This window comes from Leptosomus discolor, chromosome 6 (genome assembly GCF_034619465.1).
Source record: "Leptosomus discolor isolate bLepDis1 chromosome 6, bLepDis1.hap2, whole genome shotgun sequence".
Lineage (NCBI taxonomy): Eukaryota > Metazoa > Chordata > Aves > Leptosomiformes > Leptosomidae > Leptosomus > Leptosomus discolor.
Window position 1 is genome coordinate 13,997,108 of NC_141396.1, and position 15,965 is coordinate 14,013,072.

A 15,965-nucleotide genomic window follows, 5' to 3' on the forward strand; every position below is an offset into this window, starting at 1 on the left:
TCGCACACAGCTTTCTAAAAAATACATTCTACAGCTTTTCCATTTGTAGAACTAACCACTGAAATAGCCAAGGAAAACAATAAACCGTGCATTTTAAAGTTAGCATCTTTCACCTTTACGTATTTTAGTGCAAAATATTTTAGGGTGAGGATTTACAACAAAAATGGCAGTAGCAGCAAGAAATCTTCTGTTTCGTACAGTAACAACAATGCTGAGGAGGTTTGTTTTGTTTTGTTTTTTTTAAATGACAGAACACCATCCTGAGGCCAGGATTAGCATACCTAAGTGTTTCAGGCACTGCGTTAATTAAACTAGCACCCCATTTCGTTATGGAACTAATGGACAAAAACACGTCATGGAGATCAGCTCAGTTTAATTTATGCCAGAGGTTTCTTTCTAAAGAACTTGCAGAGGCTTTGCTTTTACCAGTCGTGTTTAAACATAAGGGTTTCTTTTTCTGATTATTGGCATGTTCTGAGTAATCAGTCCTTGCTACGAGGACACTGCTCAACATTATAAAATTTTAAACCTCTCACGGCAGTTTCAGGTGTGGAAATCTCTCGTGGAGAAATCAGACCCTTAAAAACACAGTAGCAGAACTAATATTACACAGTTTAAATGTTCACATGAGAAACCATTTTTTTGTGATCAGGAAGAGTATCATTAATATTTTAGGCTTAAAGTCAAACCCATAGATAATGTACTTTTGAGACTGAGCTAAAACCCCCACTTATTCTTGAAACATCTGAAGGACGTAACGTTACCATTACACACCAACACCTCCTTTCCTTTCTTCCACTCAGAGAAGTGAAGAACCTGATCACGACACTGATTGTCTCCACTGAAAACAAAAAGCGCTGGGTCCCTTGATGTACACTGCGGGTTAAGTCAGGTTAGACGGTGAGGATGGAGAATTCCAAGTATGAAAAAACCTACAGCAGCTCCCAGAGTTACGACCCAGTGGAGTGAAGGCTGGGGATTGGGTAGAATTTGGAAATCCGGCTTTGTGTCGAAGGGTTAAGGCATTCTGACTCTCCAGTCATTTTAAAGAAAACTTCCTGTTCCTGCAGCTTCCTGGCAAATTCTTCTTCCAGCGTCTAAAACCAAAATCAGATTGTCATGGGATTACAGGGCAAAGCACAAGAACCCCGTTGTACTGGTGACACACTGTCTGATGTAACACCGTAACTTCACACGCCATCACAAAAAAGAAATCACCCAGCAATTACGAAATCGCGAGACAACCAACACACAAGAAGCTGCAGGACACTGAACTGTGTGAAAACCTCGTACTTCCTATTTTAAAATGAAAGCTAAAACCCCAAACCAGACTCTACCACCCTCTATGGGTTGTTCAGCACTCCATTTTCATAGTGACCGAGTGGCTTCTGAAAGACCTTCCTAAAACCAGATTTGCCCCCAGCTGAGGTCTAGGTGCAGCCAGGCACACGCGTGCTGCACGAGGGCAGGCAGCAAGCGGCCGATAGCACACAAGCCTTTCTTGTGGCACACGCCCTTCGCTCAGCTTTTGTGCATTTTTTTTTTTTAACATTTTATTATTTGGTGAACTGTAGCGGGTTTGGCACAGTAGTTTGGTTCTCCTCCTCCTCTGTGATACTTTTGTAGTGTCTGTATTTGCTAGATCCAACTCTTGATTATTTTCTGATTCACAAACTGCTCCGATTTACCTTTTTCCTTGGCCTCAATTTCTCTCTCCATTCCTTCAGTTCTTGGCTGTGCTCTTCATCTAGCTCTTTGAGCTTCTGAGTCTCGTGCTCAACCAGTAGATGGCATTTTTCATTCTTAAAACAAGATAAAGATAATCCTTATGTAAAACTAATTCAGATTAGGCAACTCAACATTTGTACAGTGACATATGTTGTCCTAATTCTTTTTAATTAGCTTATTTCGTGTAAATAGTGACGCGAATAATTACAAGATAAAAGTATGTTACGAGGCTGCATTATCAAAAGCTGATCTTTCCATCAGAACCAATTGAGATAAGAAATACTTGCAAATCCAAATAACTGTTGAGTCTCATTACGGCAGCAGCTGACACTGTTACTCAAAACTGTGTTTCACTGCTTAATAATGCTTCTCAAGGTCATACGGCATTTCTGCTGCGCTTTCTAAACACAGTTTGTGTAATTTCTCAGAATCAATCCCATTAAAAAGGAGGTAGTTTTTTGGAAGTATTTCAGCTCTGGGTGCCAAGGAGCTCAGACTAACAAATGGGGCTTAGGGAGGAGAGAAACAAGCTTGCAGAAGCAGCCTCAGAACTGCCCCATGAAAAGGGAAAGGATAATCAACCCGCGCGTCAGCTTCACGCTGCTCTCAGTAAGGCACACGTGCATCTGCCTGACTGTCAGAGGACTTTTGAAGCATGGTAAGAAAAAAAAATTATTTGGCTACATCAAATCTTTGATTTTTAAGAGCAGTTGGCACTGGCAGTCTCTAAACGCCACGTTCTTGTTTCTGGGGTTCCAGCCCCAGCTGGGTCTGATGCCGAGCACAAAACCACAGGAACGAAAATGACAGGCACTTGGCTGGACCCGAGTGCAGCCAGCGGCCAATTTTCCTCAGCGAAGCTCAGAGTAGCCCTAATCTGCTCTATTTTACTTGAGCTGAAACTCTCACAAGGCTCCCACGGTACTTGGGGGTTTACTGAGGCGTGTCAGCAGCGCAGCCAGGGACTGTTTTCGCAGGATGCCAGAAATGGAACAGAGCAGAACTGGCTTCGCTGGAAGGTTTCTCTATGCAAAGGTTATCAGCAGGTGATCGCTTAATGCTTTAAAACTGCCTTGTGCCCCTGAAACAGGGAGAAGCCCGTTTAATGGAAAAGGAGATCAGGGCTCTGGTGTACAGCAGCAACTTCTGCAAAACACGTCCCAAAAGAGACAAAACGGAGCTCCTTATCGCAGGAAGAGAATTCCTCCTAAGTACCTTCCAGAAGCTCCAGCAGAAGCAGCAGCAGCCTGCACTTTGTAAAAACCACCTCGTTCCGTGTAATGCTACAAACCACTTGTGGGTGACGGCTGGTGCTGCCTGCCTCTGTTCTGATGAACGACATTCCAGCGGAATCAGGTTAAAAGGAAATGTTGCCTACAGAAAACAGCACTGGGAACTTGACAGATATTCTGAAAGTGACCATCTGCATCTGGTTCTTGCTCTTCTTGAATTTAAAATGACTTCCCACCAACTGCTGTAAGTGCCTGTCCCTGGTTAAGCAGTTTGCTGCTGGCCTTTGAACGTACAGTTGGAAAAAACCCTACACCCATCAGTAGAGATGAAGGAAACGACGTTTCTGCTTTCCCTGCATCTGTTGTTGACCAGAGGCCTCCCACTGAATGTTCATTTCATAGCATCTATTTTTAACCTGTAACTGATGCAGTTCTCTGATGTTTGCTTCACACTGCAACTGAAGGTCCCGCATTTGGTTTTCGTGTTTCTGATGCTGAGCCAATCTCTCGTTCTTCTGCCTCTTTTCTTCTTGAACAGCAAACTAAAATTAAAAATAAAGAGATGGTTTATATTGTGCCTCTAGATACAACAGTTTACACGAGTCAGAAATTCGTGTAAGTATGTTCTGTATTTAACAGAACAAATACATCAGTATAACTGAAAGGAATGGTTGTAAAAGATTTAAACAGCAACTGTATTTTTCTTTATATTCTTTTTAAAAATTCTTACAAAGGGAATGCCCTCATAGTTTTGTCTATCGTCACATTTCTCCGCACTCTTAATTTTTCCTTAAAATGCAGCACATTTCACTTCCAGACTCCTGAAAGCACCTCCCTCTGAAGCTAAGTGACACAGCAGTGTTGCTACAAGTGTCAGTTAAGGCTGGTGTTATACAGCTACAGGAGACCGTATTTTCCAAATTTTTCAACCTTTTAGTGCTTACCATATGAAACCATCATTTGGGACTTCCGTGCATCAGTAGAAAGCAAACCTCTAACCCTCTTCACAACATTCCCTTTCAAAGAATGAGTGAATACCTACAGTTTTAGTTCAAAAGCTCACGAAAATCAAGTATTTCACAGAATCCTGGAACAGCTGAGGTTAGGAGGGACCTGCAAAGATCAACCCCCCTGCTCAAAGCAGGGTCAACGGCAGCACATTGTGCAGGGCTGTGTCCAGCTGGGTCCCGAGTACCTCCACACCTCTCTGGGCAAGCTGTGCCAGTGTCTGACCATCCTCACGCTAAAAAAAGTAGTGTTCAAGTCGGCTCTTCTGCATTTCCCTTGTGCCCACGGCCTGTCCTCCTGTCACCGGGCACCACTGAGAGGCGTCTGGCTCCACCTCCTTTACTCCCTCCCGTTGGGTCTGTGTGCACGTGGGTAAGATCCTCCTGAGCCCTGTCTCCTCCAGGCTGAAGGATCCCCAGCATCCCAAGCGCCTCCTCCTATAACAAGGCCCACCAGTCCCTCAGTGGGACTCGCTCCAGGAAACTCACGTCTGTTGCGTGTTGGGAAGCCCAGGGCTGGACCCAGTGGTCCAGGTGAGTCTCAGCAGCGCAGAGGGGAAGGATGAGTTCCTCTGACCTCATCCAGCGCACCAACCCAGTTTTGTACCACCTGTGAACTTGCTGAGAGTACACTGACATCCCCCCATTCACATCGCGTTAACCATTTATACTCTTAAAACTGTTTTTATTAATTACCTGCTTAATTTTTTCACGATCTTGGTCTGGAGAAGCTAATGAATTGATTCTTAGACTTTTCTTAAACATAGCCATTCGAGTCTTTGCTTCACTTCGCTGGATTTTAGGCAGTCTCGCTCTTTCCTGAGTTTGCTTGTTCTTCAGCTCCTCAATAAGGCGTTGGTTATATCTCTGCATCTGTTCTGTTTCCTAAAATGTTAACCGTACAGAAACGTTACAGAGCAACTAATATGTCAGAATACCTGCATCTCATGTCATCAATAAGCACGCTGTTTGAGTCTGCTTCTTTCAACTGAAACAAGCCCCAGCCCTAGCGATATCCCTGAGGGTCTTCCACTTACACTAGAGAGCTCTGGACCGTGCCCAACCCAGAGGAAATTCTCTAATAATTATGGATACACGTATATTTTACTGGTGGTTGTTCAGCTCCTGAATTGCACTTTGAAAAGTCCGTGTTATTCAAATAGAGCAACTTTTGTGGAACTGAACTTCTATTACTGCATTGCTGAAGGGTCGGTCTGTTGCAAAAGCTGGTGAAAGCAACAGCCACCACGGGGATAAACCAAACGACACCAAAACAAGCCTTCAGCAGAGGCTGCTCATGCTCCAATCACCAAGGAGATCCTACAATATCTCTCTATTGGGTTTACATTTGCAAAAATTGAACTACTCCATTTAGTGTATTCTGTAAAAACCAAAATGCCTCATGGAAAAAAAGTGGTGTCTTCTGGGCTTTTATAGGATTTAGCTATAAAGAAACAGTTGTCAGCTACTTGCCCAAAAGCCACTCCAGTTCATTCTGTTCATTTAATTCCAGGATGATTTAATAACGAGTAGATTTATTTAAACACAAGCCAGAACTGGTTTTGGTGTATAAGCAGAATTTGGTAGTTTTAATAGAAAAAGATTCATGTTGTGGTTGGGCTTTATTTTTTTTGAAAGACTCAAAAGGGAAGAGTATGACCACTTATACTCCAACATACTACTAAGTTATAAAAGTAAGATGTTTGAGGACTTTTTTTTATTTCAACAGAACACACACAGCTTCAAAACACGTGCGTGGGTCTTGCCTGTGCAAGCAAACAGCTACCAGTAGAGATCACAAGGCTACCTGAGAAAAAAACAGGTATTAAAATACACAAAAGCAGCATCAAAGTCAACACTAACTTTTTCATGCCTCTTAAGCAGCTGGTGTCTCTGCATGAAGTACTGATCTTTGAGCTGCTGTTTGAGGAGCTGGTGTTTCTCTTGTAGATGTCGCTCTTCCAGCTCCCAGATTGCAGCTTCACGAGCTGGAAAAAAGAGGAAGGCTGGTTCAGAAAGTACAAGACAAGACCTCCTCCTCTACCTGCCAGTGTATGTTTAAAGCGGTCTACAAGTGCATTTTAAAAGCAACACTATTCCATAGCAATGCTTTTATTACAGTTCTAGATTAGTCATGAGGGTCTTTGACTTACAAATTTCAGACAGACTACGTAAATAATTAAAAGTTCATTATTAAAATACAATACAAATGGCTGTTCTTAAAGAGAGAGTCTGATGCTGGATACCTCTCATGAGCTGCTGTTTGTTGTTGAGGCAATCTCGTTCAATAGTGGCTAGTTCTGTCTTCTGCTGCTGAATAATTTTCTTCAGAGATGCATCCAGTTCTTGTTGCTGCTTCTGCACAAATTCCTGCTCCTGGTAAAAACCAATAGAGGTAAATGACATTATGTTCTTCTAACCACATTACATTTTAATGAAACTCCCAGTTCTCTCAGCATTAGCTCGATATGAAAACAAATACATCTAAGAAAATTTGAGCTAACATGCCTCAGCTATAAAATTACGCGTCTCTTGTATTTTCTACGTAGAGGGTAGGTAAAAGTGTATTTAATGTGTAAATAACACCTTCAGAAATAGGGCCAAAGGCAACAAACTAGACAGTAATCTGCAATTCATTCCATCTCTTGCCTCTCCTCAAAACAAGCTGTATGTTCAAAGCTCGCAAAGACAAGTAGTCAATATAAAGTCGACCTCATCATACCAAGGGTTATTCATGGATGTAAGAAAATACAAGTCTGTATGGTTATTTTGCTTTGGATGATTAGTTAAAGCCTATTTATTTACACAGTTGGGTTTCAGGTTTGTGTCTCAATCTCGAGTGGTTTATCTTGCCACGGACACAAAGACAGGCAGGTTGGGAGTTCAAGACTGCGGTGAAGACACCCAACGGCTTCTGCAGGAACTGCATTCCGCAGGACTTGTAAGCTTGTCACGCCAGAGCTGAGCTGGCTCCTTGCAAAGCGATGTGCCGTCTGCCTGACGCTGTCCCCTTATCCCCTGCATCTTCCCGTGACCCACGGTGTACCACTCTGTCGCACCACATCATGCAAAGTGGGCAGCAGCAAGAATCCCCCTCCCACGCCCCAAGACCATACTGTTGCCTTTCTTCTTTGCAACTACCAAAACCAAACCAAAGCGTCTACAAGCATGCAGGCATGCACACACACACACTCTTTGAGAACAAACCATTAAAGCAGATGTTTCTACCATGATATAAAGGTCAAAAGAAAGGATGATGGCAGTGTCCTAGCAGAGCCAAGGTGGGCAGCTGAAGCATTTGCTGTTACACGTAACAAAGCAATGTTAAAGATGGGCTGTCGGAACGGAGATGGGATGAGGCAGAACAGTCCTGGCTACAGATGGTCAGCGGAAGGGTCTCCTGAGCTACGCGTTTTTTTCTTTTCTACTGAACCAATGCTACTTGCTAATAGAGTTGCCAGTAACACATGGAATTAAATGTTCACTAAAAGTACTTTTTATTGTACTTTATATAGTACTTCTATGACCAGGAGAATCCTGGTGAGGATTTAATCTCTCCCAGTGGACGTCAGAGTTACACTTCGACAGGTATCAGAAACCCAGAGGTGGAGTAAGCTGACAGTGACAGACATGAGGGTACACAAAGAATTGGAAGGCCACGTCTGTAAATGAAGTCAGACAAACCTAATGAAATACATGGACTGATGAAAAATACCGTTCTGCTTCCCTTTCTAGATGAAAAGGATAAGAAAACTACATGTTTATTATTCTGAGGGTGCAGACATGTAATTAATACGGTGTTTAATTTGCGAGGAATTTTTTGATTTGTAGGGAGTGGGGGGAAAGCTGCTCTGGTGTAGTCATGGTCAAAAAGAAATTATGCTTGAGCTTTACTCAATCATTTAAATATCACTGCTGCGCTCTCTAAGTGGTAAATCTTAAGAAGTTTTCCAATTGCTAGCACTGTAAGATAAACCAGGCAATCTCAGAAAACACTCTGGCCTTTCCACTCCCCACATCTACTCAAGTATTACACACAATAAAGGTCACGGGTTTCAGTAAAGAGCGTGTTGGATGGTTAAAAGGCAGACAGCGCAAGGCAGCCCACCTTTTTAAAATTACGATTTGGTTTTGCCCAACAAGTATCTTAAAATAACTCAGATATGTTTAAAATACATGGTTTCACTGCACACACAGCACAGAAGTCACCCATCGTTTCTCACATGTGCTGAACAAATAATAAACACCAGAGAAAAGTATTGTATTGCATTTGTGTGAAACTTCAGTGTCCTGCGCAGAGTTAAAAACGACTGTAATTTTGATCTTTTTACTATGAATAGTGCATAATTACATAAATTTGTGCTAACTAGGTTGGAGATGGCAGTGATATTGATCAGCACATATGACCAGAAGGAGAAGAGAAAACACACATCTGGAAAATTAGGGAAATAAAACCTTTGTTGTTTTGCATTTTAAAACTTACATCCTGCATTTGGGCGTTGAAAAGCGTACATGAAGACAACTGAAAAGACTGAATCATAACCTGAGCAACACCCTGTGGGACACAATGCACTTCCTATGTCAGAATATAATGAAATATACTTCTGTTCTTAAAAAAAAAAAAGAAGAAATGAGATCTGCTGTACGTTAGTCATACAAATTTAAAATGTCAAGGCTAATCACACAAAAGTAGTCACTGACAGAAGGTCTAGATAGTCTAAAACTAATCACCTGCACCTTGTCTAGTACTTATCATTCCACCTTTAGAAGGGTATTTCACATTTAAAATTGTCTTGTTCACCTCTCTTACTTCAACAAATTGAAACCCACAAAGGAAACAAACTAGTCACTAGAAACATTATGAAAATTTATGTTTTTAATTGTTTCCTTAGTTCAGAGACACATATCCTTGGTACGTGGAGAGAGCTGCAACTCACATTCTATCCTGGGAAATCCCCTCTAGAATTAAACACATAATCAAATAGAGTTGCTATTATTTTCTACTAGGTCACTCACATAAACATTTAATCTTTAAGTTACTCAATCCAAACCTGCTCTGTTGTGATGCAAACTCACCCTGTAACACGCTGTGGCCATCACAAAGTCAATATTCTTCTAAAATACTAGCCCCTTTCTAGCTGGGTCATATAAAAGCAGCAAGTCTGAAGGCGTGAAATTACAGACTATGTCTTGTAAAGTTTCCATACACCTACACTTCTACACTTAAATAACTTCATTTTACCTAATCTGTTCTGCTCCTCTGAACAAGATGCCTCACACTTACATACTATACACATTTGCCTCCCCTGCGCTTAGATCACTCAAAACTTACTTCTGACTGTAACCTTTACAATTTGATGGACTTAGAGAGTACCTACCACTCACAAAAGCACTGTAAATAAACGTGCCATAGAAAAAATACAAAATATTGCACTTAACAGCACAAACCTGGAAATGGCTGCTCCTACATTTCTACACAGTACGCTCTATGGGATGTGATATGGGAGTACTTGAAGAAGAGAGCAGTATGTAGGGTTAGTCTGAGTTAAGTTCCATATTCACTCAACAACAACAAGAAGTGAAATCATCAAGCTGTGTGAATTCTGCTGCCTTTTGTATTTTAGTAGCTTGAAGCTGCTGTTGTTACCTGAGCATGCTGGCTTTGTGCAAGCTCCTCTTTCTTGCGTTTCATGAGCTCTTTTCTCAGCTCTTTTGGTGCTTTCTCCACTTCACATAAAACCTACAGTGTATATAAGCATGCAGAAGGTGGCGAAAAGAACACTTTTTCTCCACAGCAAGCATTACTGTGAACATAGGACATGCAGGTCAAGCACTAGAGGTACTGGGAAGCGGCATTACTTCAGTGGCAGCCATGTTAGTGAGAAGAGCTTAACGAAGAGAGGAGGAACAATACGTGCTTTATGTATGCGAGCGCAGTGCAGAAGGAGGTATATGCCAGCCTCTTTTTGCATGCAAATGCTGCCCAGTGCTCTCAGAAAGGGCCGAGTCTGTTGCTGGCGTTTTCATGCAGCAGCTAGAATAGTCAATAGTTTAAGAAAACCACCACCTGCAGAAGGGGTATTTTCTTGAAGCGCTATGGCAAAAGGACTACAGAGCATGTTTACCTCATGGTAAAGCTGTGAAAAACAGTTGGAAGTTTAAAATAACTTCCACTGAAAACCAGCTATTTCTGACACTGTCTCAAACATGAATTTGTAAGATGCCATTATTAGTGTCTCCGACCATAAATGACATCTACACACCTTATAGCTTTAAAATAATCATACAAGTAAATAAAATATTAACTGGTCGTAAGTGTTTGGTTCTGAAGAATTTAAAAGGAAAAACTACCAATAACTAGGTATGTTTTCAAGAAACTTTTCATGACATGTATGCTGGAATGGAACGTGTTCCAGTCCAAAGTGAATTAGACTAGATTAGTAGAAAGAATCTAAATATAACCTGGCTAAATCAACTGACTATTAATCTGTTAATTTGCTGATGTGTTTTATTCACGAATTACAAAAATGTAACATTGCACACTCCAATATAGCATGAGTAGTTTTAGAGCACCAGCTGCATTTTCCTTCAAACTGTAAATCGCCTTCTTAAGCTTTAAATACAAAACTATGCACCCAAAAACAAATGCCTGTTTGTTTAATAGTGGAAGCATCATCAGAAAACAGAGTCCAAATCACCACATGCTATTCCTGTTTCATGAAAGAACTGCTTTTAGCCCAGAGCAATACGTAAAATTCTTCCCGCTTTCCCATGTAGGACCCAATCACCAGTGAATAGAGAGAGACTCAAAAATGCAAGAGGTACCGCAAAAGAAGAAAAATTGTTATTTACATATGAGCATATGGTTCAGACTGAATATCACCTATGTTTTTTTATGCACTTTTGTACTACAGGATCGTTCTATGCAAAAGCATGGACAGTACAGATTTCTAAAGAAATCTCTGTGAGTCTAGTAACTATTAGAGCAAACGCTAGAGCCATTTATACACAAATAAGCACTACATAATTGATCTGAAAATGAAATAAAACAGTTTTTAAGATGCAAAATCCATATGGAAACACATCACCTTCTCTTACTCTAATGCAAGCAAATTAATAGCATAAGGTGTCAGTGTCAAATGTCATTCATATTGCCTTAACTGTATGACAAATACAAAATTCACTATAAAAGATTTTAGGTTATCCAGACTTTTCTCTTCTGGCTTTCCTTTTTCAGTTAAAAGCTAAATCCATATAACTGCTGCCAGTTCATATAAAGAAATTCTAAACAACAGCAGCACACATTCAACAAAAATCTAACAAATTACTCTAACAAAGAAAAGCTCTGGAATTTAAGTCGTTCTCAGCAGTAATCAAGACCATAGACTTTTCTTCAAAATTCTAATTGCGAAGTATTTACTAACTAACTATAGCTGGATTCGTTTCAAGTAGAAATCTCAAACATTTTTCAAGGTCTTTAAGAAAATACTTTTTCTTGATTTAATATCTGAGAGAAAATATTTTGTTAAAGATTTTGTGAAAAATATGATATTTTCTAGATTAAGTCAATACCTAAATCTTCCTGTTAGCTGTTTGTACTTCACTGTAGGCAGTGAAACAAAAGAAATAACACTGACTGCTAGTAACCCTTCCACAACTCAGTATAGCACATGAGGTTGACAAGGCTTCTGGGAGACCTAATCTCAACTGTTTGCTGTGCCCATACTCCTTACTTGCTCTATTATCATCATTGTCTCTTACCTCCTTCTTTTTGTTCTTCAGCACGTTTTGGAATTTGGACAATTCCTTCTCCTGTTCTCCTTTGATGCGTTTTGCTTCATCTCGTAAACGGTTTGTGTGTTCCTGTTCCAAGCGCTCTATCGTCTGTTTCTGCTGTTTTTCTAGATTTTCTATTTCTTGATCATACTGTCGCTTTTTACTCTGTAAAAATAATTTGGCATCTTTTTTTAGAAAACTAAGTTCTGTTCAGTGAAGTGCAGAGGACAGCCATGACAAACTGAGCTGGCAGGCGAGTTCTAGCGTACAAGCTGGGCACCTCACAATGGAAAATACTGCCATTTGTTAACAAGAGTGAAAATTAAGTTAGAGCCAGGGAAAAGGGAACACCTGATTGCTGCTAGTAGTAGTATTCTGCCTACTCCATCGTATCTTAAGAGCACCAAAATCCAGAAACTCACTGTCATTTCCTGTTCAAAACGTCTGTAGATCTGTTCTCGCTGTTGCAAAAGCTTATTGCTGAGTTGCTGCTGGGCTCTCTGCTCCTCTTTCTGAAGAAGTCTTAGCTCTCTTAGCTCTTGACGTCTAATAATGAAAAAGAACACTTGATATTGATGGGAAAACAAAAGAAGTGGAAAACTACAAAATGTTTAAAAAGCATCTACAACTTAGGTCCAGTAAAACTAGTTTTGAATTGACTGTCTTGTTAAGAAACACTTTACATTCCTTTCCGCTAAGAAAATAATTGAAATTAATCCCCAAATATTGGAGAAATGAGATCATTAGCGCCCTTTTATTCAAAGAGGAAAAAACCAACCTGCTAACCTCTTATAAATCTTACTTTTTAAAACACTTACCGTAGAAATCGCATTTCTTCACTTTTGGAGTCATTTTCCGTAACTATTTTTGATGTGGTTACACTCACTTCTACTCCATCAACAACAAACTTCCGGGTTTTCTTTAAAGTCTTCTTCTGTCGTCTAGTTTCCTGAATAAAGCACTGGTAAGTTATTCTGTACTTATTTAAGTTACATCCTTTTTCCCTTTTTTCTTAATATTAAATTACTTCAAATACCTCTGTGAAGGCCTACCGTAGAGTAATCAGTTCTTCTCCCTTACCTGGTACCTCACTAATCAAGTGAGAACTTGAAATATACTGAAACTTTCTCTAGTCAGCAAAGGAAAACTGTAATTATTGATCATTGAAATGGCCAGAAAAAAAAAGTCAAGATAAGCCCTGAGCAGAACTGATGCAGTTTTATTTTCAAGAGCTGAAGACAGCTGCACTTACTGTTTGCTTTCGACCGTAACTTTCCCGGTCACCAAAAAAGCTATTTAATTCTGAAAAACACTATTGAAACCGAACAGCAATTTACTCACCTACGTACTTCTGCTTTGGCAATAAATCAAACGAGCAAGTTTTTTGGTTTTGTTTTAATTCACATGTATTAGTCAAAAATCATGTGATCTTGCCGACAGAACTGGAGAAATCTCACTTCTCAGAGCTGCTATTGTTTCATTACGACAGAAAAGAGACTCCAGCTGAAACCGCGTCTCCATTGTGTTAGGGCTACTGCGAACACCTTGAAGTCACACTTGGCACAGCTATGCCGAGTTAGCATTTTTGTTTGGTGTTTTTTAGGTTTGCTTTTTTCCTTCAGACCCACGGTTACACAGTTACTGTCCTACTACGGCTATAATCACATTAGTATAAAGATAGAAATAAAGTTCACAATCTGGAATGTGCTTCCTCTGAATAAGCTCATTCTTACTGGCATAACTGCATCCCTATAGTACGACCGTAGGAGCACAGTATTCAGAATAAGCAAACCCGAGAGACTGTCTGCCTTAGATCTTCTCAATCTAAACAGAGACAGAAGATGGAAGTGACAGGAATTCAATATGAGCTTAGACGTTATAAGAGATTTGTCCTGTTAAACAGGGATTCTGTGCAGAGTAAGGCACTGAACGACTCTTCTTGAATATCAGCTCTGAAATACAACCATTCACAAATCCTTACCTTTAATACTGTTAGACTTCCTATTACATGCTAGTCTACATTTTAAAGATGCGCTTATGCAATAAAATAAGAAAGTATTAGCAGCTCTGTAGCTCCTAGCTTTGCTGCATAACTACACAAAAGCCAGACATTGTTACAGTGCACAATTTAGATTACTTTGGTTTCCACAAAGTTTTGTATCCCACACTGTCATACTAGTTCCTCACTCAATAATTTCCTTTGTTGTAAAGATCAAACTTGGGAGATAATTTTAGGGTGACACTCACACGTGATTTTATATAAAAATATATGATTGTTTATACTTACCTGTAAAGATATCGATCCTGTCTCTTTGTTTTTACTAAGGAAACTAGAAATCGACAAGTTCAAATCAATGCTGCTGTTATCTGCCGTAGAACCCGTGCCTGAATCTGCATCATTTTCCTTCAAATTCTCTGATTCTAGCTGCTGTAAAGTTTCGGTATTGTCTTGATTATCTGTTTTTATTTTCTCCTGATTTTCTTCAGTGCTAATACTAATACTGGGGACTGGAGTGACTTCAGAGTCATCAGCTTGTTCATTGACAGCATCTTGAAGCTTACTCTTCATTACTTCATCAGAAGTAACTTCTGAATGTTCTTTATCTATCTGAATAGTGTTTTCCTGGATATTCTCAGGTCTGTGCTCTTCTGAATTTTGGTCCATATCAGTCAGTTTGTTTACCACTTTATGAGAAGTATCCTCAGGCTTGCTCTGTATTGCCTTCTGGTCTACGTCGTGTTTTCCAGAGTTTTTGATCTCCGTTTCCTCCATGCTGCTTATATTACCAATATCCTTATTTTCACTTTCTGCCAGTTTCTTGTCTACTTTGATCGCTTTACCTTGGCTTTCCGATAGAGTTTCTTCAGAGCTGATTATCTCATGGACCTGCTTAGCCTGACTTTCCACTGGCTTATCCTCCGTCTCAGGTATTTTATCCCCATCACAGATCTGCGTTTCAGCAATACCACCTCTCTCCTTAATGTTGTCAATTGCATGCTTTATTAGTTCCTTTTCTTCATCAGACACTCTATCTGCAGCATTAGGTAGAGTTTCTGTAGTGGTGTCTATTATTGCCTCTTTCTGAGCTTCATCTTTACCTTCCTTTTGCTCAGCAGTATTTTCTGCAGGGACCTTTTCTTCCTTACTTTCTGAGAGATCTGTTCTGTTCTTCTCTTCTTTTTCACCTGTTTCCTTCGAAATGGCTTCTTCAGTTTCTATGCTGCTTTCAGTTGTAGGTACTACTTTCAGTTTATTATCTTCTGTCTGTTCATTTCCCATGTCATTTTCTTTCTCTGTTTTTAGGTTGGGTTCATCCTTTATTTCCAATTTTGTTACCACATCAAGTTCTTTCCCTCCTTTCTGGGGTTCTGTATCTTCATGTGTTTTTTCCAGGCTTTCTGTATTCTTTCCACCTGGCACTATTTTGCCTTGCTCATCTTCACCAGTTGGCACAGAACCATTCTGCACTTTCACATCACCAACAGTAGTATCGCATATGTTATCAGCTGTTTTCCTAAACTTAATGTCCTCAGATTCATCTCCAGTTGTTTTGTCATCTGGAAATACCGCACTGGCTTTGACCTCAATTGCATTACTTTCTGTTTTCTCAGAAAGAGATTCCAGAACAGAGGCATTCTGCGAAAGTTTATCCTCTTCAGAGCTGGCAATACTAAGGTCAGAGGATGCACGCTTCTCTGAAGGTAACTGCTAAAAAATTAACGGAAGAAAAATATTTAATCATTTTCTAACTTAATTAAAGGACAGTTCTACTGAAGAATACCTGAATAGAGATGAATATTGTATTTGCAGGCAGAGTTATATGAATTTGATAATCTCAGAGTACTTCACTTGGTATTACCACAGAACGAGTGCATGAAGCACACACAGGCTCTGAACAGAAGAGTTTCACAAGAACCCTCTGCCATTGCTCAGAATTTAATAAAATTACTGTAATTGAAGGAAGGGGATCATGGTCAGCCCTCTGCCTCATGCTTAACAGAATCTTCAAGTCTTTTTCCAATCACGTTGCTTTTTTTTTTCCCCATTAGTTCAGTCCCCCAGTAGTCCCAGCTTGAAAGTCACATGCCTTTGTACCAGTTTGGCCAGGAAGAAACTATGTAGCTTTAGTTAGTGCAGCACTGATAAAATGCAATATTAAGACTTTCTTCTGCTTCACCAAAAAGAATATCTTTCCTTGTGTTCTTTTTTAAAAATGCTTGA

At 40.1% G+C, this 15,965-nt stretch overlaps 1 protein-coding gene across 2 annotated transcripts in view; it reads right to left on the reverse strand.

Annotated features, from left to right (window-relative positions):
• Positions 1-586: 586 nt before the first annotated feature.
• The window catches only part of SLK (STE20 like kinase), a 46,384-nt gene continuing 31,005 nt past the window's right edge, over positions 587-15,965 (reverse strand). Inside the window, exons 9-19 of one of the 2 annotated variants that reach the window (XM_009950337.2) lie at positions 14,031-15,452; positions 12,562-12,692; positions 12,166-12,289; positions 11,729-11,908; positions 9,615-9,707; positions 6,214-6,343; positions 5,831-5,955; positions 4,664-4,852; positions 3,377-3,502; positions 1,689-1,802; positions 587-1,097 (exon numbers count right to left, since the gene is read on the reverse strand). In XM_009950337.2, coding sequence (XP_009948639.1) covers positions 951-1,097; positions 1,689-1,802; positions 3,377-3,502; positions 4,664-4,852; positions 5,831-5,955; positions 6,214-6,343; positions 9,615-9,707; positions 11,729-11,908; positions 12,166-12,289; positions 12,562-12,692; positions 14,031-15,452 — 2,781 coding nt within the window. In that variant the 3' untranslated portion in view covers positions 587-950. The remainder of the gene's footprint in view (positions 1,098-1,688; positions 1,803-3,376; positions 3,503-4,663; positions 4,853-5,830; positions 5,956-6,213; positions 6,344-9,614; positions 9,708-11,728; positions 11,909-12,165; positions 12,290-12,561; positions 12,693-14,030; positions 15,453-15,965) is intronic. The other variant, XM_086466469.1, reaches the window with a different exon arrangement.